This window comes from Setaria viridis, chromosome 7 (genome assembly GCF_005286985.2).
Source record: "Setaria viridis chromosome 7, Setaria_viridis_v4.0, whole genome shotgun sequence".
Lineage (NCBI taxonomy): Eukaryota > Viridiplantae > Streptophyta > Magnoliopsida > Poales > Poaceae > Setaria > Setaria viridis.
The window spans coordinates 27,702,106-27,722,780 of NC_048269.2; the positions used below are offsets into that span (position 1 = coordinate 27,702,106).

At 50.3% G+C, this 20,675-nt stretch overlaps 5 protein-coding genes across 6 annotated transcripts; 4 read left to right on the forward strand and 1 right to left on the reverse strand.

The window, feature by feature from the left end:
- Nucleotides 1-1,707: 1,707 nt before the first annotated feature.
- Nucleotides 1,708-2,250, forward strand: LOC117864823 (putative invertase inhibitor). Its single transcript, XM_034748910.2, has one exon. It carries the CDS (start codon nt 1,720-1,722, stop codon nt 2,248-2,250), a length of 531 nt encoding a protein of 176 aa, XP_034604801.1. The 5' UTR covers nt 1,708-1,719.
- Nucleotides 2,251-3,149: 899 nt separating this feature from the next.
- Nucleotides 3,150-5,187, forward strand: LOC117864824 (probable purine permease 11). Its single transcript, XM_034748911.2, is given in 2 exon segments — nt 3,150-3,222; nt 4,151-5,187. Coding segments are annotated over 2 exon segments (1,110 nt in total).
- A 1,760-nt stretch (nt 5,188-6,947) lies between these two features.
- On the forward strand, nt 6,948-8,779 carry LOC117862650 (probable purine permease 11). 2 transcript variants are annotated; one of them, XM_034746151.2, is made up of 3 exons: nt 6,955-7,229; nt 7,320-7,365; nt 7,450-8,779. In XM_034746151.2, the coding sequence occupies exons 2-3, from the start codon at nt 7,329-7,331 to the stop codon at nt 8,556-8,558; spliced, it is 1,146 nt and encodes a 381-aa protein (XP_034602042.1). In that variant the 5' UTR covers nt 6,955-7,229; nt 7,320-7,328; the 3' UTR covers nt 8,559-8,779. The 2 variants fall into 2 exon arrangements, with proteins under 2 accessions (XP_034602043.1, XP_034602042.1); XM_034746152.2 differs by having other exon boundaries at nt 6,948-7,365.
- A 3,271-nt stretch (nt 8,780-12,050) lies between these two features.
- LOC117862833 (probable purine permease 11) lies at nt 12,051-14,338 on the forward strand. Its single transcript, XM_034746357.2, has 2 exons — nt 12,051-12,238; nt 13,048-14,338. The coding sequence occupies exons 1-2, from the start codon at nt 12,202-12,204 to the stop codon at nt 14,169-14,171; spliced, it is 1,161 nt and encodes a 386-aa protein (XP_034602248.1). The 5' UTR covers nt 12,051-12,201; the 3' UTR covers nt 14,172-14,338.
- A 3,621-nt stretch (nt 14,339-17,959) lies between these two features.
- On the reverse strand, nt 17,960-19,972 carry LOC117862891 (uncharacterized). The gene has a single exon (XM_034746440.2). It carries the CDS (start codon nt 19,092-19,094, stop codon nt 18,243-18,245), a length of 852 nt encoding a protein of 283 aa, XP_034602331.1. The 5' UTR covers nt 19,095-19,972; the 3' UTR covers nt 17,960-18,242.
- Between the last annotated feature and the right edge of the window lie 703 nt (nt 19,973-20,675).

A 20,675-nucleotide genomic window follows, 5' to 3' on the forward strand; every position in this document is an offset into this window, starting at 1 on the left:
CAGTCCACTACTAGTACCTGGCTTCGATCTATGTATGTACTAAAGCAACATGGTTCGCAAGGGAAATTAAACTGGGGAACATAAAAAAGAAAGCGCACTCTGACCCGGAGAAGTATTGGAGCCGTTGAGCAACCGGCCTGTCTCGGCAGAATGGTGGCCTGTGCAGTTTGCGAGCTGCTCTGAAGTCTGAGCCTGGAGGTGCTGGCCGGAATGCAAGTTCCACGGATCCCGTGTGTGTGTTGTGCTGATGAATCATGAAGATGGATCCGGACATCCGGTGAGCGAGCGCGGGCAGGGCGCCGCCGCGATGCTGGGTCGCTGACGCCTTACGGGAGCGGTGTGCCCCACCTGCGCCGCTGCGCGCACGTTCGCGCGCGCGCCACTAAAACAAACGGGCCTGAGTGGGTGGGTGATTTGGCAACAATGGCAAGATGAAAGGCCCAGTTACCAAGTTGACTCGATCCTGACGGGATTTAAGGCCTGCGGTTCGTTATGGACTTTTTGCAGGCTGATTTGCCTTTTTTGAGGGCTGAAAGTGCTGGGCCTAGTAGGTAGCCCGCGGGAGAAAACACAGATTCTTTTTCCTTCTTTCAATGTGTCCAGTCCAGTTATTATGTAACATGCTTTCTTCCCTAAAGATCTACTACATGATATGGAATCTTTATTATTCTCTTGTCACTAATGTGCACACATGTATAGATATTTATATATTTGTCTCAAGAAATAGTTCCATAAACCAATAGATGTTAGGATCTTCAAAGATCCTTTTATATATTCATCTCTATTTAGAATTGACTTAGAATCCATTTATTTACTCTTTTACATGTTTTGAAAAGTGCTTTCATGAGACCATGAATATTCTGAAATAAGTATTGACTCTGTCAATATTTAGTGGTCATTCATAAACAAAATCGCTATGCATAGATTTACTACCCTAACGTCATAAAATTTTACTAAGATTTTCTCCTAAATTACAACCAATCTTGGGTTTCAAAATCTGTCCAATGTAAGGACTCACAACAATCCATTAAAATAGGCAGGCATTAGGGCAAGTACATTGGTGTCGTCTAATAGACGGTCTCATGCATTGACACGTAATCTTGAGATGATTCAATAGGCAACCTGTCCAATGGGTTGTCCTATAAGTTGTTTGGTAGTCGTATATAATTCCTTAATTTGTGCATAAGAAAAATAAAATATTATGAGTTGCACGGTAACAATAACTCGTACAATGGTTGTTAAGTTGTCTCGTAGTCCTATAATTTAGCTCATGAGGTGGTTGTCTCGCGAAGCAACGACCTCTTTCTCTCTCCTCGCTCTCTCTCCTCCACATCATCAAAAATCCTACGTGGCACTGCATGAGACGATCTATGAGACCGCTGATGTGTAGCAATGTACTTGCCCACGGTAAATTACGACGTTGATTAGTTACCTAAATAGGAAGGATTTAATTGCACAACTTATCTAAATACGAAGCATTCACTTGCTGATTGAGGGACATGCATCTTTTGTATCCATGCTTAAACTGTTCTAAAAATTCATGAAATCTACATGGCAGGCGATATCTATAACGTCAAGTCATTTATGGCTAGGGAGTAGTTATCAGTTCAAACGATAGCCGTCTACATTACGCACTAGATATACTCTGTCAAGGATCCAGTAATTCCAAACACACTGGAACTTCAATTTGCATCGGGAGGAAATAGAGCCACGGAGACTATGAAGCTATTGCAAGCTCTGTATCCTCTCGTCTTCCTCCTTGCCTGCTCCACGTCCAACGCTACCATCTTACAAGACGCGTGCAAGTCCTTCGCCGCTAAGCACCCGGACCTCGGCTACGACTACTGCATCAAGTTCTTCCAAGCCGACAAGGGAAGCGCCGCCGCGGACAAGGGCGGCCTCGCCGCCATCGCCGTGAGGATCACCGGGGTAGCCTCCAAGAGCACAACCAAGCACATCGCCGCGCTACAGGCCTCCGAGAAGGACAAGAAGCGGCTGGAGTGCCTCAGCTCATGTGCCGAGCTGTACTCGAGCGCGGTGTCCGAGATCGCCGTGGCGGCGAAGGGCATCGCCTCTGGCACGGCCAGCGGCCTGGAGGACGCGGTGACGGCGCTTAGCGCGGTGCTGAACGCCCCCAGCACCAGCGAGCAAGGGTTCAAGGAGCTACACGTGCCGTCGCCGCTGGCCGCCGAGGACGCGGAGTTCACCAAGGAGGCGTCCGTCGCGCTAAGTGTGACGGCGGCGCTGTAGGCGTCGTCTTGATCGTCGATATGAATCAGGGTGGAAGATAGGGGGGTTTCATAATCCTTTATAATCATATGCGTTGGTTTCATATCCGTTTCAAAATATAAGTCGTTTTAACTTTTTTTAATATATAGATTTTGTTACATATTAGACATAACCTTATACTTAGGTGCATAGTAAAATCTATGTAGGTAAAAAAGATAAAATAACCTACATTTTTTGAAACGGAAGGAGTAGGTCATTTTGACTTTTTTAGGTGCATGGATGTTTGTATATATCTAAATATATCTAGATATATACCTAGAAAAATCATTTGAAACAGATGGATTAGTAGCGAGAGAAAAGCCGTGGACGTGGAGGGCATCCAAATGCAAAACCACCGGTGCATGCCACGGGCGACCGCGAAGCTAGAGGGGACCGGACACCGTGCGCCCCGCGCGCTCCCGCAACGAGGAGACGAGAAACGAGAGGAAAGCGGCGAGAGGAGCAAAGACGTCACAGAGGACGGAGCCGAGCGGAGCTCGTCAGCTCCTACTGTCAAGCGCAGCCATCCGCGCGGTCGCCGCCGAGGGATCGGAGGAACTAACGGGCGGGGCTCTGCTTCTTCTTCGTTCCTTCTCCCACTGGCCAGTGAACACCACCAGGCTGTCTTCTCTTTGGAACAGGGGTCACCGGGTCAGCATCCCAGAAAGGTTTCTATTTTTAGAAAACCAAGCTTGTTCATCCGGATCGATCTATCCCTCTCCGACGACAGGCGCATGCCACCCCCTTCTCCCCAACCGCGAAGCGCGTGGCATCGCGATTCTTCTGCCTGCCTGGGCACTGCCCTCTCGTCTCGTCGTCTCCCTCCTCTTGTGTTCTCCACGATCTCACTGGAGGTTTTTTAGAGTGCCTCGAATAAAATAATGGCCGACAACAACGGTGGCAACAGCGGAGGCACCAACACGAACACCGCAGAGGTTCAGATACAAATCCCAGGTCAGTTGGCTGCTGTTTGATGGTCGTCACATTTTTATTTATGCTCTTTGTCGGCCAGTTGATATCATTTTTCTTGCGCATTATTTCTCCTGTACAAAACATTTTTCTTGGAGAAGTTGGGCGAATACTCTGTGTGGTTTGCATTTCAGGCATATTTTAGCTTTCTACGGTTACTTTGATTTTTAGAATTTTCTAAAGCTTTTCACAAATATTGTGATTCAGTGATGTGGTGAATTAGATGTAGATTGCAACTACAAAACCATTCTCTTCTCTCTGTTTTTTTCTTTGCCAATCACTATGATCATCAGTACGAATATAAGTTTTCTGATTTTTTTTACAGAAAAATGCAGATAGTCTAGATATTTCCTATTCCCTTGCATGTTATTAATGTGTTTACAGTGTTACAACTTACAAGTGTGGATCAACCAGTATATTGGGTACCATCCCCCTCCAAAACCATACCAGGGCTGTGTGCCAGTAGCATTTTAGCTGCAGGAGTGTGAGGAATTTCAATTCGGAAAGTTTGGGAAACTCCAGCGAGCAACGTTACCTTTCTATCTTATTCAGGCACTACTAATTAAGGGTGATACCCCTACTAAACTTTAGCACCTGTTTGACAATAGTGATTTGACAATGTGGTGCTAGAGTAACCATTTGCTAATGATGAATTAATTAGTCTTAATAGATTCGTCTCTCCATCTGTGCAATTAGTTTTGTAATTAGCTCATATTTAGTTCTCCTAATTAGCACCTCGTATCCAAACACACCCTAGTGTGAATATCCAAACACCCCCTAGTGTTAGTGCTTTGCTGAAATAGAAGGGAAGCTGTTACTCTATTTTAAATGCAAAACTATGAAAGAGAACAATTTGCTTGTCCACTTCTTCTGTTACACCGTTGACTTTAATGGTTCCCACTGTAAACCGCAGAAGCATCGAAAAGCGAAGCTCCAGCAGCTCAGGAAGCACCAGCAGGAAGCCCGGAAGCCAAGAATTGGAAATGGTGGTTTGTGGTGGCAGCAGATGCTTTCTTCCTCATTGTTGGTCAGACATCAGCAACATTATTGGGGAGATACTACTACAGCCAAGGTGGCAACAGCAAGTGGTTATCAGCATTTGTGCAGACTGCTGGCTTTCCTATTTTGTTCTTCGGATTGTTCTTTTTCCCTTCAAAGTCGTCTTCCGGCGAAACTCCGATCGGCAAAATTACTATGATATATGTTGTCTTGGGGCTCATCATGACCGCCGACGACATGATGTACTCCCATGGGCTGATGTATCTTTCAGTCTCAACTTTTTCACTCATCTGTGCTAGTCAGCTTGCCTTCAATGTCATCTTCTCATACGTCTTGAACTCTCAGAAACTCACCGGTTTAATCATGAACTCTGTGGTCTTGCTTACCTTGTCTGCTTTACTCCTTGGAGTCAATCACGAATCTTATGGACCAGCCGGTGTCTCAAGAGGGAAGTATCTTCTGGGTTTCCTATTGACACTAGGAGCGTCAGGCACCTACTCACTTATCCTTTCTCTGATGCAACTTACATTCGAGAATGTGATCAAGAAGCAAACCTTCTCGGCAGTTTTGAACATGCAGATATATACTGCACTCGTGGCAACTTTTGCTGCTCTTGTTGGACTATTTGCAAGTGGTGAATGGAAGGATTTGAAAGGGGAGATGGACAGATTCCAATCAGGACAGTTCTCTTACCTGATGACACTAGTGTGGACAGCAGTATCTTGGCAGGTTGCTTCTATCGGAATGGTGGGCTTGATATTTGAGGTATCATCGTTGTTCTCAAATGTGATCGGCACCTTCGCTCTGCCTATTGTTCCTCTTTTTGGTGTGATGGTCTTTCATGACAAGATGAATGGAGTCAAGATCATAGCCATGCTAATTTCAATATGGGGTTTTGCTTCATATGTCTATCAACAATATCTTGATGTTAAGTAAGCTAGAAGCGGATAGGGAGGGGGATTCCTAGGGTCCACAATTATCTTGCGGTAGAAAGTTCTATGCTATTTAGTTTGTTGGCTATGAGATAATAGGTGTTCATTATTTATGTTAATTTAAATACATTTCACTAGGAGGGAACTATAGCTCTTTTTTTTAGCATTTATATTGTAGCTAAGGTTTTTCTTAGAAATCATTGGTCTTGGTTTGTTTTGCATCTATGTAAGGATGTGTGTGGTGGAATAAATCATGATAGGTTTGCTGGTGAATAATTTTATTGTTGTTGGTCTTTATTGGAGCATTCTTTTTATCTGTTGTCCCCTTGTAAATTTTGCTCAAGTTGAATGTCTTAATCGTGATTATCAAAGCATTGGATCAAATACATGCGATTTGGTATACCTCTCATCAAATATTCTTTAACGTTGCAGAATTTATTATCTTTGATGTGCAACTTTAAACCATATTTTTCTTTTTCAAATATAATTATAATGTCTAACAAACATAAGTGATTATGAAAATATTTTTCAAGACAAATCTGCGTACATGAATTTATTTTTGTAAACTGAATGTTTTGAAAGGCATTGGCAATCAAAGTTTCAAAAGTTTGACTACATGAATACATATAGGTCAAACCATCAAGTATTTATGAACGGCAGTAGTACTTATATTAGAATAAATTTCAGCCTTTGTAGAAAATAGATATAGGAACCTTGTAAATAATTACCAGGTTAGCTAACATGTTTTTCAACTGCGCACTACTACATGTGTCATATGTACCAATTCGGAGCTAAGAAAATCAACAACACAACTACACACCATACCACACTCTAGTATCACAAACCACCCATTCCATCTCAAGATGTGTTTTTCCTTTAAATATAGTGCATATGATGTTGGGTATTTGTATCCTTCCCGTAGGCATGAATCTCAGAACAATGCGTCTTCTTAGATAAGAATATGAGGTGGTGCGTCCGCATGGTTGTGAGTTGTGACATTGATTCTCGATTTACCTATGCTCAATTAGTCCCACCACGAAACAGATATGCTCCGCATCTAGTATCATAAATACTGATACTATTCTTGATAATAAACTTGATCAGACTAAAATAATTTGATTTGGAACAAATTTAGAATTGAATTTGTTGTTCGACTAAGGAAATAGTTTTTTTAAGCACACCTGAGGGAATAATTTATATGATTCTTGTCATAGCTTTCTGGCGACTAAAGGACCAACAGTGAGGTAAAGGACTTGCGTTGCGCCATATCAGGATAGGGTGTTACTACGGCGGACGGCCATGAGCTCCAATTCAGCAGCAAGGACACCGATGAAATTGGAGGAGACCAGTAACTAGTACGGGCTTGTTTGGATAGAAGAATGTTGGAGTGGAAGGGAGGGGATTGAATCTAAAATGAACTAAGTTTCTCTCCAATCCCTCCCATTCCACTCAATCCACTACTATCCAAAGCTCTACGGCGGGGGCAGCCATCGTGTGAAGAGGAGAAACCGGAGGAAGGAGACGTCAGGACGAGCTGAGCATCGGGAATCAACGGCTGGCGTCCTTGGACCGAAGGGAACAACGATTTCAGTCGCCCCTTTCTTTCGTAGCATCTGTCTTTTTGTACAACAATTCGTACAGCAGATCGGACACGTACTGCCACCGCGGAATCCTAGCGCTGCTCAATAATTGGAAAGCTTGTATTCTTCGCCACAGGAGATAATCATAAGTTTGCTTCCGTTTGGATATTCCCACGCGATCAACGTCATCCTCCTTTGGAATAACTTGCAGACATCGTTGAAATTTTCTGTGAGAATGAAGGGGACACTGAACCACAGTAGGAAATAAAATATCTGCCAGTCGTAGCACATGAATGAGTCAGGCGAATGTTGACAGCAAATAATCAAATCCAGACTCCTGCGCAACGTGCTGTCTGTTCTATCTCTTGACAGATCACTTGTTCAGTTGTAGCATACGGGATCGGAGGAGCACGCGCAGGGTTCGCAAGATCAGCTCCTCAACTTCTGTAGCCTGTAGGCAGGACACCTAAAGACAGTCGCTGTATGTGTAGTTGCTTTGTCATATTCGGAGCTTCAAACTTGTAGCATACAAATCTTTGATTGCAATCTCTTTGCTGCATGCCATTCTTAGGGCTTCAAGATGGGTGAAGCTGGTGAAATTCAGCTGCAGATCGCAGGTCCCTTCTCTCTCTCTCTCTATGTACTAGATGCTGCGGTTAATTGAGCAAAGCAACAGCTGAATTGATGAGCCGGACATGCAGGTATCCGAGGCCAAGAAGCTGAAGACGATCAGGGACAGAGAGCTGGGAACGGTGGCGCATGTCCTGCGACCGCGGCGCCGCGGCCGGCGCTATCCAAACGGCTCGCGTGGTGGGCCGTGGTTCTTGTCAACATCGTGTTCGTCCTCGCCGGGCAGAGCGTGGCCACGCTCCTCGGCAGGATCTACTACGACCAGGGCGGCAAGAGCCTGTGGATGCAGACGGTGGTGCAGTCCTGCGGCACGCCGCTCGCCATCCCGCTGTTAATCTACTTACGATCCAGGAAGCCCTCCGTGGCGGCGGCTTCCCGGCCGTCGCTGGTCAAGCTCGCCGCCATCTACGCCGGCCTGGGCGTCCTCCTCGCCGGCGACAACCTGATGTACTCGTACGGCCTCCTGTACCTGCCCGTGTCCACCTACTCGATCATCTCCGCGAGCCAGGTCTCGTTCAACGCCGTCTTCTCCTACTTCCTGAACAAGGAGAAGTTCCGGGCTCTCATCCTCAACTCCGTCGTGCTGCTCACCTTCTCGGCGGCGCTGGTCGGCGTGAGCCACGGCTCCGATGGGAGCGGCAGCGCCATCCCGAAGGGCAAGTTCCCGGCGGGGTTCGCGCTGACGCTGTCGGCGTCGGCGCTCTTCTCCCTGATCCTGTCCCTGATGCAGCTGACCTTCGAGGAGGTGCTCAAGAGCGACGCGCTCCCCGCCGTGCTGGAGATGCAGTTCTGGAGCAACACCGCGGCGGCGTGCGTGTCCGTGGCCGGGCTGTTCGCCTCCGGGGAGTGGCGCGGCATTGCCGGGGAGATGGCGGCGTACGAGAAGGGCGAGGTGGCGTACGCGATGACGCTGGCGTGGACGGCCGTCTCGTGGCAGCTCTGCACGATGGGGCTCATGGGGCTGGTCGCGACGGTGTCGTCGCTCTTCACCAACGTGATCAGCACGGCGGGCACGCCGCTGGCGCCCGTCATGGCCGTGATCTTCCTCGGCGACCGGATGGAAGGGGTGAAGCTGCTGGCCATGCTCATAGGCGTGTGGGGGCTCCTGTCCTACGTGTACCAGCACTACCTCGACGACCGTGCCAAAGCCAAGAAGCAGGTAGCCACTGGGAAATGCTGAAAGTTCAGTTCTTTGTGTCGACAGAAGTTCACTTCACTAGTTCAAAGCTGGACCGATGCAAGTAGATTTCATTGGATCCTCCAATTGTGGAGATGACGCATCCTGAATACTTTTCAAAGCAAAAAAGGAACCCCATGCTATGCTTACTTGCCCTTGTCGTATTCAGTAAAAACTGATGGCTGGTGCAATCATGGGAATCGTAGAGAAAATGGTTATCGAAATCTCTGTGTGACTGTGTCTAATCAACCCACTGTATCAGCAAAAGCCCTGGTCGTCAACTCCGCTCCGCCGCCGCCATTGCTCAGACTCAGAGGAGTGGACAGAGATACCCGGATGATAGACGGCGCAATGCAGTCGGCAACGGAGCCTGTCAACAATCACCGGTCTTTATAGGAAGACACTGACATGCAAGGACCTCACCTTGCTCTTGGATCTTTCCTGGATTCTCACCGTGCCTGCCAACAGCTACAAAAAAAAAAAAAATCGACGAACTCAGCTACAAATTTGAAAGGGATTTATACTAGTCAAGCTTGCTGCTTTCACACGTGCCTGCTTCTTTCTCAGATTGAAACTGATATCAGGACAGAAAATCCGAAAAATCACTCCGCCTCTGCCTGTCAGCAGGAAATGCTTAGCTCGCCAAACCACCACTCTTTCTGTCTTTCATGTCTGATCGATAGTGCTATATTGTCAGATCGAACGGCTGTATCAGTCGGCTTGCGAAAGTCTTTGCCCTGATCATCAATGTGATGCAAGTTGGCATGTGCACGTCAATTTCTGGTAGACTCAGACCGATAATTGAGCTGCATGCCTATCTCCACATGGATCGAGACTGAAGTGTACTACTCCACAAATTTGATAGAGGATAAGTCTTTCAAGGTGCATTTTGACCATTAATTTCTTAAAAAATATATTATCACTAGCTACAAAAACAAGACCACCTTAAAAGTACTAGAGTATAAATCTATCCGTGCAACTTTTAGGCACTAGACATGCATGTAATTTGGTTAATTGATGGTGAAATCTAAGATAGTTTGACTTTTCCGTAGTCAAAATAGGACTTACATTGGTAGATGGGGGGAGTACAGTCTTATCTGATTCTTTCATTTAGGGTTTTATTCGAGGAAGACATTCCAACCATGTAATTTGGTCCTTGTGCACGTGCACCACCTACTGATGCGACGATAGGTTGATATTCTAAAGTTAACTTCCATTCTATTCTTAATGTACCATTGAGATATAGAGATGTGAAGCACTACGTTATCCCATACACATGAGAAAATTTGAATGGCGACGGTGTTCACCAGATATGAGAACAAAGTCTCCTCCATGACACAAGAATAAAACAATTTTTAGTGAAATGAAATAACACAATATTTTCAATGACTATTTCAAAATAGATAACCCTTATAATGGATTATCATTATATTTAGCAAACAACCACTGTAATAAATTACTCCCTCCATCCCCAAATACTATTCGTTTTAGTTTTTCTATGTACATGCACCTTGCTATGTATTTAGACATAGTATATATCTAGGTGCATATAAAAAACTATGTACCTAGAAAAACCAAAACGAGTAGTAATTTGGGACGGAGGAACTATTATTTAGTTCTAGAATAAATAAATGCAAGTCGTATAGCATCTTCATGTTCCTCTATTCTCCAAACCCTACATTATAATTGTACAAAACAATTTATAAGGTGATTGATGCATACCAATACACTTGCTCGCTACTCTTGGGATGGGGGATTGTTGCTATTGTATGTACAACTAAATTATCACAAGGTGAAAAAATGGTTTAAACCACTCGGGTACTGTGGTGGTTCATTATTAATCAAATAAACACTCTACACATACAACCATTTGAGTGAAACTCGAGTGCAACTCAAAAGTCAAAACCTAAAGATTAAAAGCACCGAAACAGAAAAGCTCAAAATGCACTCATGACTTCATGAGTGATGATCAGTCTTAATTTTTAGCTTATGGAACAAGTGCTCCGAGAAATCATGATATCTTCCTCTATCTTTTCCTTTCATATATCTAAAATTCTGCATTGCATCATGTTAAAACAACATATAAGGCAACTAAAGTGTATCCACCAAGGTACTTCCTTACTACTCTTCTTATATATGTGGAATGGGGGGAGGTGTTGCTGCTATACGTACAACCTATTTGTACACCACATTATGACAAGATGATCAGATGGTTGAAATCATTTGGGTGGTGGTTCACTTATTAATCAAATAAGCAGTGCTGCATGTGCAACTATTTTGAGTCAAACTTGAGTGCGACTCGAAATTTAACAATTAAAAGTTCTTATATAGAATGCTCATAAATGCATTGGATGTTTTAGATGGCACATGAAACAGTCTTGCAAAGCTAGATTACACACGAGAGAGTGATGATGGTGGTGCGAGCCGCCGCCAAGATAGAGAAGGTTGATGAGAGTGGGACAGGGGAGTGAGTCGCACATTCTCGAGGAGGAACGACAAAGAAGATACAGGATGAGTCGTACAACAATTGCTAGGGAAAGCCCCTTCAGTACTGGTTCCTAACCCCCTTTAATACCGGTAACCGGTATTGCTACTTCGGTACTAAAGGGGGGCCTTTACTACTGGGTCAAATAATCGGTACTAAAGGGGTATTAAAAAATAAAAAAAATGAAATCCAGCTGGGCGCTCGGCTCCGCATCCCTACCCCGCCCCGCCGCTACTACCGCCCCGCCAGTCGCGCCCGACTGCCCCGTCTCGCAGCCGCCGCCACATCCAGCCCGCCACCGCACCCTGCTTGTGCCCCGCTGCCTCCGGCTAGCCGCCGCTCCCTCGCGCGCCCAAGCACTGCCCTGCACCTCGCCCCGCTACTGCTCCTCACTACTAGTGAGGGGCGAGCAGAGGGGGAAGGGGAGGGGGCCGAAGGGGGAGGTGGCGGGAGGGAGGGGGAGGGGGCGGCGGCGAGAGAGAAGTGTGAGAGAAGAGAAGATAAGGTTGAGAGAGAAAAGGGGGACAAGAGCGGGTAGGACCTTTAGTACCAGTTGGAGACTCCAACCGGTACTTAAGGTCACTCATTAATACCAAGTGAGCACATTAGTATTGGGTGGAGGCTCCACCCGGTACTAATGGGTGACCTTTAGTACCCATTGGAACCCCCAACCGGTACTAAAAGAGGTCACGGGGGACTCCTGGAAAGCTATCCATTAGACCAACGGATTAAAAACCAATTAAAGGATGGATCAGTTTTCCCGCCGTGAACCATCCCTTGTGGACCGGAAATCTTCTACGTGCCTTGCCGCGCACCTCAATCATAACAGACAGAAATTGTGTACCCGGTACGTGACGATTTGATGGAAAATGGTAATCAAACCTGCAGTCCAGATCTGTGTACTTCGCGAGGGTGGGTCCCGGTCCCACACCGAGGGGAAAAAGTCACCCAACCGTACTGGAAATAGATGTCCCTTTCCAGTTATTATAAATGTTGGGATCGATATATATGATGCCCAAGCCCAAGGTGCTCTGGACTCCATTGTTCATTAGCAAGAAGTGTTAGAAAAACAACCGGAGACAGCTGAGGCAGAAGAGAAGAGAAGCAGCCTCTCTCTCAACCTGGTGTTGGATTTCAGTCGGGACCTTGGCACCCGGCAGCATGGCGCATGCTCAAGAAATTCAGCTCCAAATCAGAGGTAGTCCAAGTTGATTTGCGTTCACGTTTCTTGTTGTTTTCGTTGTGCTGTTTTCCGTGAGTCCAAATCAGATGTACTTCAAGTTGATTTTTGCGTTCTCGTTTCAAGTTGATTGTTTGTGTTCCATTTGGTTTCTTTCCACCTTTTTTTCGAACAACAATTTTTTTGGATGTCTATAGCACACTCGTGCATTTACAGCTCCCTGAACACTCGAATTTTTCCACCATTGGATGGCCATCCGATGGCTCCTGTTCATCTTCAACCTAGAGCAGCAGCAGGACCTCCACCTGCACAGCCCACGCCCCCACGTGCCGCCGCCCAGCCGCGACGGGGTAGGGTCTCGCCGGAGCTTTGATTGTTCTTGTGCTGGCAGCTCGCCTTGCCGTCCTGAGAGAGCTAGCAAGATCGTAGGAAACAACGTTCTAACATCGAGATCATCTCCCATTAAGATCTCAATCTTTTTAAAAACATGTTTCTTAAAAAAAGATTTCCTCAATAAGAGTACCTATTCAACTGAACGAAAAGCAATCATTAAAAAACAGTAAGATCAAAACAGATAGGCTGCGCCACTTCCTGCATGGGCCACCTACCTTACCACCATTGAATTAGGTAGTTGATTGGTGAAAGCTCGTGGTGCCATCCTGATTGATAGAAACAAACAAAAAAATCTCGCAAAAGCAGCTTTGCATGCGTGCCTAACAGCCATTTTTCTTGTTTGTGTTCAGAAAAAAAAAGGAGTGAACTTTACCTATGCGAAATTTCCCATTTTAAACTAACCAACGGCAATCTTTCATCATTGTGCTAATAAGGCACTCCAGACGAGGAATCCGTCCATGACGCCGGCCGCGAGGGACCCAAGGCCGCCACGCGCCGGCCGACGACGAGAGGCGGCTTGCGATGGTGGATGACGGTGGCGGTGGACATGCTCATGGTCCTCTGCGGGACGACCGTGGCCACCCTTCTCGGCCGCCTGTACTACAACTCCGGCGGCAACAGCAAGTGGATGGCCACGCTCACGCAGTCCGGCGGCTCGCCGCTCCTGCTCGTCCCGCTCCTCATGACCCCCGCGCCCCCGGCGGAGGAGCGCCAGCCGGCGGCGTCCAAGATGCTGCCTATCTACGTGGGCATCGGCGTCCTCATCGGCTTCGACAACCTCATGTACTCGTACGCGCTCCAGTACCTCCCCGTGTCCACCTTCTCGCTCGTCGCCGCGACGCAGCTCGCCTTCAACGCCGTCACCTCCCGCCTCATCAACGCGCAGCGCTTCACGGCGCTGATCGCCAATTCCGTGGTGTTGCTCACCTTCTCCGCCGCGCTCCTCGGCGTGGGCTCCGCCTCCGACGGGACCTCCTCCGGCGTGCCCCGCGGCAAGTACCCCGTCGGGTTCGTCCTCGTGCTGGCGGCGTCGGCGCTCTTCGCGCTCATCATGTCCCTCTTCGAGGCCACCTTCGAGAAGGTGATCCGGGCGCGGACGCTGCGGTGGGTGCTGTCGCTGCAGATGTACACGAACCTGGTGGCGGCGGCGGTATCGGTGGCCGGGCTGATGGCGTCGGGGGACTGGCGGACGATCCCGGCGGAGATGGCGGCGTTCAGGGACGGGAGGGCGCGGTACGTGCTGACGCTGGTGGGAACGGCGGTGTCGTGGCAGGCGGCGGCCGTGGGCATGGTCCGGCTGGTCGCGAGGGTGTCGTCGCTGTTCGCCAACGTGACGGCCACGCTGTCGCTGCCGCTGGTGCCGGTGTTCGCGGTGGCGCTGTTCGGGGACAGGATGACGGGGATCAAGGTCGTGGCCATGCTCATGGCCGTCTGGGGGTTCCTCTCGTACGTGTACCAGCACTACGCCGACGGCCGCCGCGCCGGGAGGGCCGAGTGCCGCGTCTGCGCCGGCGCCGGCGCCGCGCGCGCGGGGAGCGACGCGGTTCTGCCCGCTTGAGTTGAGCCTCGGCCGTGGCTGAACAGGATGAACCGTAGTATGGATCAAATAGACATAGTACTGGATCAAAAAGGGTTTATTGAATTATTGTACGTACGAGCTAGCTATCTGCATTCCAAACAGCACAGAGCTTTACTGGAAGATGAATGAAGCTTGATGGATGTTAATTTTCTTTGTCCCAAATCATTTGGCTTACACCTTTGATGATCCTGCATCCATTTTTTCAGAATGGAGAAATTTTGGATCGCAACGGAGTGCCGAGTGCCTGCCTGGGCCCCCTGGGATTGCCTTACCGGCATGGGCATATTTGTGGCCTGGTGTGGCCCGTGGAGGAGAGAGGCCTCAACGGCCCGCGGAAAAATCTGGCCTCCGCATGGACCAGAACACGATCGTGCTTGCAGCCATCTCGCCGAATCGTGACCGTACAGTGGAGATCTAACGGCTCCAGATACCTCGACCCCGGACGGTAAATGAAATACCGTCCGGGGGGGACGGGAAATGAAACACCGTCCATGACAGGGGCGCGCCCGCGCGGCCACCCAGTTCGCCGCCGCCGCCGTCGCGCTCGGCATCACAGGCGACCGCACTGCCATGCAATTGAGCGCGGCATACGCCGTCCAGCGTTACCCATCCTGGGAATGCCTCCCTTCTCCGTCGCCGCCGCAGCTGGAACGGGGACCAAAGCCGCGTTCCAAACACCGCGCGCGTGCACCTGATCGGGACCGCCGGGCCGGTCGTCACCGCCTTGGGAGATAACCCTGTCTCGCTAGCGGTGGGGCCTCAGGTTCGGGCGTTCGGCGGACGGGCGCGGGGCGGGCGAGCAGACGTCGCCGGGGCGGGCAGCGATAATTGACACTGGCCGTAGTCGAGGCCCATGCCGCCGACCGATCCCGGCGGCGCGCTGTGCTCGATAGTCAGCGGTGCCATCAGCGAAACGGCATGTTCTAGATCACGGTAGCACCAGCACTGAGCATGGCATAAAGGAGGCATAAAAAAACAGCGCGCATCCCATTTTCATAGGATGATAGGAAGAACCGGGCTTTTTCAGAACAGAGCGTCTGCTAGAGACTGCTAGGGAGTTACAATGTATGTACCTACCCATGATAATCCCTGGGTAAGAAAACCGATCAAAATGATGGATGCACTGAGTCTTCATCGCTGAGACACTTCTGCTAACACATGACAGAGATAGACTGATAGACATGTCCTGTGGCGGTTAGCCGGTTAGAGTGATTGGGAAAACAGAATATTTTTGGACTGTAAAAATCCGAAACAGCACCCAACTGGAACCCAGGCAATTGTTTCAGAATTTTCAGAGTATGCTACCAGTACCAGCATCTTATGGTACACAGTCAGACCCAGTGCTCCTTACATCTGATGGCAATTTTTCAGTGAATTGTTCACCTACAAAGCATCTAGGAGAAGTGGCACACTACGACAAAGTTAGCCACATTGTGTTTCCTCGCTGAAACAGAGAAACAGTTGCGCTGTTATTTCCACATCATCAAGATGACAACTTTATTCCTAATCCTGATGCAGGCCTGGTGTTATTGGCAAAGAACACGTGTTTGTTTTGGCAGAGGATGCCGTATGCTCACTTGTCTGTCACTCCAGGTGCGACTGAAGATGGGCCCAACTCTACGCTTTGACGGCCCAATACTTCTTTGGACTTGCATCAGCACTGGGCCAGGCCCTCTTTTCCAATTTCCTTTTTCTTTATAAGCGCCAAATTCGTTTTCTTTGGCTATTCCTGCATCCGGCAAGCATCCCAATCTTAACCCCACAGAAACGACAGGCGAGGCGGACGCGCAGAAGCAACGGCTTGGTGGCGTGCACTCTCGCCCTTACCATCAACTGCACATCCCGTACACGCCGTGCTTCATTCATCGTATATGACACGGGCGTGCAATGCTGGATGCCAACACTCGTGCTGACGATTACATTCATCTTCTTCTATTTGCAGCCTGATGAAGGATTACCTGAGTTTGGACGAGAGGATTTGCTCTAATAGCATCGGAGCGTCTCAAATTCCCTGGCAGGCTTACATCAAGCGAGAGCTGGCGCCTGGAGTTCCGAGTTTGCAATCGATTTCGCCATGAATCCAATTATGCGGTGGTCGGCATTTTGTCGGCCCGATGAACCCATGGAATTTCGAGTGTTCATGCCCCCCCATGCCAATAATAGCTGACCAAGACAATTACTTGCATCTGCACATGCGGACTGTGGAGTCTATACAAACAGCAAGCCCAGCAAGGCGCCACAATTTCTTTTTTCTTTTCTTTTCTTTTCTTTAAAGGGCTCTATTTTCCGTATGTAAAATAATGCTAACCTCTTGGTCCACCTTTTCGTTTCAGTTCACCACCTTTTTGCTGCTAATCGAACCTCAAAACTCACTAGGATACGCATAGCACACGACGTTTCTTGCAGCCCGATGTTGCCCGGTTGGTGTTGCTGCCCATATGCTCGTCACTCACGTCGCACAGCTCATCGCGATTCACCGGATCGTAGCCTTTTGTTCTGCAGGGGGCCACCAGCACCACCGCACCCAGCTTTAAACCGGAAAGGCGTCGCGCTTTCTTCCTTCCCGACCGCGGCGAGGACGAGACGAGAGCACCTGCTATGATTGCGCGCCTTTACGTTTCGGTCCGGGGCGAAGCGGAGCGAGCCCGCAACCACCCCCCTGTCGTCTGTGGAGGCCATTATTCCGGCCGGAAGCTGAGCTCGCTCAACGGAAGTGGGCTCTAGCTCAGCATCAGCAGACGACGCCCATTATTGCCAAGCTTTCAAGAGTTCAATGGTTCATTCATTCATTGCGGCTGTGGCCTGAGAATAGAAGAACTGCCCTACCCAGTCCTCCTAGATTCGTCGTTGACTTTGTTTCAGCACCGGTGCTAGACTGCTAGTGCTACAGCATCGGTGAGAGACTGAGAGTAGTAGGATGGAGCGAGTTGACCTTGTAGAGCACTGGTTTTATGCGAGTTAATTGCGGAAGGAGTACCGATTTTATGCCATGGCGGAAGCACTTGAAGTACTGCGAGTCTACGAGCGAGTGTTGCACCGATTTTATGCAACGGAACAAATTATCGTACGAGTGGGCATCAAGCAAATGATCAGAATTGTGCTGCGAGTTTGGCAGTAACCGTCGTCCAGTCGAAGCAAGTTTGTGCTGGAAGCCACGACCGGAATGATGACGGACTTTCAGATCTGGCCTCTAGCCCGATAGGGACGAGGTTGGGAGCACCACCTGCTTTGGTCCACAGGGAGCCATCAAATGCGTTTGTTCCCTGTGGAAGGGTCCGAGCGTCACTCTGACCACCGAATGGAATTATGGATTGGTTTTTCTCTCAGAGGACGTTCGGAGGCTTTACCTTCCTCCTTAACTAACATTCTGAATTACTTGCAGCGTCCCAAATTGTACATTTATAAGTTTATAGTGGATATCATTTTAGCATTTATAAGTTTATAATTTTTTACTATGCATCTTATATATAGTCCGCATCTATGGAATTAAAAAAGCTAAAACAACCTCCAATTTAGAACGGAAACTACGATGAACAAGACTCGTTTATTAGCACGAGATGAAAATTGCAGTGGTGCTGCGCAGCAGGCATCGCACTACTGCACTCAGCGCTGCTGCCTGCACTGCAAGCAGACATCACTTAAGATCCCTCTCGCATTAATAATCCCAGCATTTAATTCCACCCACATGGCTTCTATACCTGCCAACCAGACGCCACTAAATTCTATTGACCGGAGAATCTCAGAGCGCAAATAAAAATCCGAGCACGGATCGGAACGAAATAAAGCTGTACATACATGAGCGTCGAGCACGGGAAGCCTTTTCTTTTCCTTTTTACAGCGTTGCAACATGTTCAACTGACAAGCAGCACCCTCGGAAGAAATGTCGGTGCCCACATGTCAGTGGAACAGCTTGCGAGGCAGCAATGCCCCTATTTTTTTTCCGAGCTTTCACGTCAAGATAAAAAAGAAAGAAAGAAAAAGTAAACCCCCGAGATGTAAATGGCCGTGTAATTTTGGGGGTGAAAAATGGGAGGAGGAGAATTGATGAGCTCACCGGAAGCGTCCCCCGTCGGCGAGCTTCCAGGAGCGGCAGTGGTGGAGCGAGGCGCTGGAGGTGAGCGGGTGGAGCGGCGACGGACGGAGCTCGGTGGAGACGGCGTCCGGCGGGTGGCCTCCGCGGGGGTGCCTGCCCAGGCCGGGCCGCACGAGCGGGCTGATGCACACCGCGAACCCCGAGACGCCGGCCCCTACGCCGGCGCCCCCCAGTCCCAGGCGGCGACGGCACGGGGTCTTGCGCATCGGCGACGGCGAGGGCAGCCACGGCGACTCCGCGGCGGGGGAGGTGCTCTCCTCGCCGTCGCCGTCGGCGTACCGCACCGGCGAGAGGCCCCGGTTGCTGACCCCGCGCCACGAGCGCCGCGGCGGGGACAGCGGTGGAGACGCGGTGGCCGGATCCTTCTTCCGGCGGACGATCCCGGCGAGCCAGGAGGACCGTCGGTGCCTCCGCTCCTTGGCGCCGCCGTCCTTCTCCTTGTCCTCCGATCTGTGGCCGAAGAGCGCGGCGAGCACGGAGAACCTGCCGCTGCGGCGCCTCCGGAACCCGATGTCGCCCTCCTCGAACCCACCAGTTCCCCCGCCGCCGCCGTACGCGGGGCCCACCTGCGGCGTCCGGAAGAAGAGCAGGGGCCGCCCCCGCGCGCCCGAGGCGTCGGACTTTCGGCGGCACACGTACGGCGACACCGACCGCGGGAACACCAGCTCGTGCTCCGGCTCCGGCGGGGGCGGAGGCAGCGAGGACGCCTCGTTCTGCGCGGCGGCGAGCGCGAGCAGGCGGTCGCGGAGGCACGGCGCGCAGACGCCGGGGCCGCCCTCGTACGGGTGCCTGGCGCACCTCATGGTCATTGCTCTCCCCTCGCCGGTGCCGCCTCTGCCATTTACCTCTCGTGATCCCGGGGCGCGGAGCCGGAGAGGAGCTGCAGCGGGAGCAGGAGACGCAGAGGCCAGCGAGCGAGCTCTCCGTTATCTTGGCAGGTTCTCTGTGGTTTTATGGCGAGGCTGTCAGCGTGGTCACTCACTGGTCAGCTCCTGATGGTATGGTAGTATCGCCGCTCGCCGGCTCTCTGTTCTGCGACGCGATTGGAAAATTCGATTCCCCGAGAGCTCGGGGGTTGTGTTAAATACGGGCTGGATCGTATGAAAAGATGTGTGCGAGGAAGAAAGAGATGTTTGCAGTAAACGAGCTGGGTTTTTCAGTAACCCGCGCTCAGGCGGTCAGGCCCGCATGATGTTCCAGTACGGGCACCGCTAGGTTTCGTGTCCCGATGGCGGCAGCGCGTGCACGCGTGCGCGCGAAACGCCACTCGTGTGGGTTGGAACTTGGGAGCGTGACGCTTGCCCAAGCCTCGCTAATTTTGTCCGGACAGTACGGTGGTACTGTAGAAGCATAATAGGCGCGGTACGCGTAGATCGTAGTAGCTGGCCGTGTACGCATCGTATAAGCCCATGTACTGTCCACGGCGCCGTATCATGTACGGGTGACAGGGTCACGGCTTATCACGGACGCCGTGTCGCCCGTGATGCTCGAAGGGACAGCCCGGCGACCGTCTCCAACGTTCTGCATCAGCTCGCCGGCGGCAAGTCGATAAGCCGGAGAACTCGTTGCGAGCTGGTGACGAAGACGCATCCGCGAAGCAGCAGGGCACGGGCGCGAGCTCGGAGCCGAGCCGAACCTTCGTGCACCCGCAATTAACCCGGGCGAAAACGAGGCGTGACCAAATCCCAGCCAAGCGTCCGCCGGCGTTCACGTGCCGTGCCATGGGTTCCGGAGGCGGCCTGCCTGGCTCGATCTCGCCGGCGTGTGCACGGTCTCGCTCGGTCACTGACTCACAGGCACTCGCAGCCGAAAGTTCTCAAGCGATCCGTCTCTCTCAGGAAACCAGAAGAAAAAGGGCGCGTGATAGGATTAGCGTGAGTTGGGGAGGGTTCGAGCTCCCAACCACCGATAGAGAACCCTGAAGGACCACTGCCGAATCTTCTGCAAGAACGGTGCTGTCCGTGGCAACAGGCTAACGACGCGGTCTTGATTTGGTCGGCAAGCGACATGGACGTACGGACGCGGCAGGTCTTCGGGGAAGGTGGCGAGGGACGAAACAGCTCGGCCTTCTAGACCCTAGAGCACAGCACCCGGTTGCGTTTGATCGAGAGTGAATTGATTTGACTCGCCCGTCGATGCTTAGCGTCGCAAGGCAAGACAAAAAAGTGTTTAGATAGCCCTTCACTTTCTTCAACTCGCCTGTCGGGTTGGTAATCTCGACTGCTCGGTGATCTCGAAAATACGGGATGGCATTGCGCTGCGTACACGTGCAATTTGCCATCTCATCATAAACTGTACCCGTGGATCTTTCAGTTCTTCAACCAGGATCAAGAAACCAGCGCCTGTCAACAGCAAACCAGGATCTTTCAGCTCTTCAACTTTGATACTTT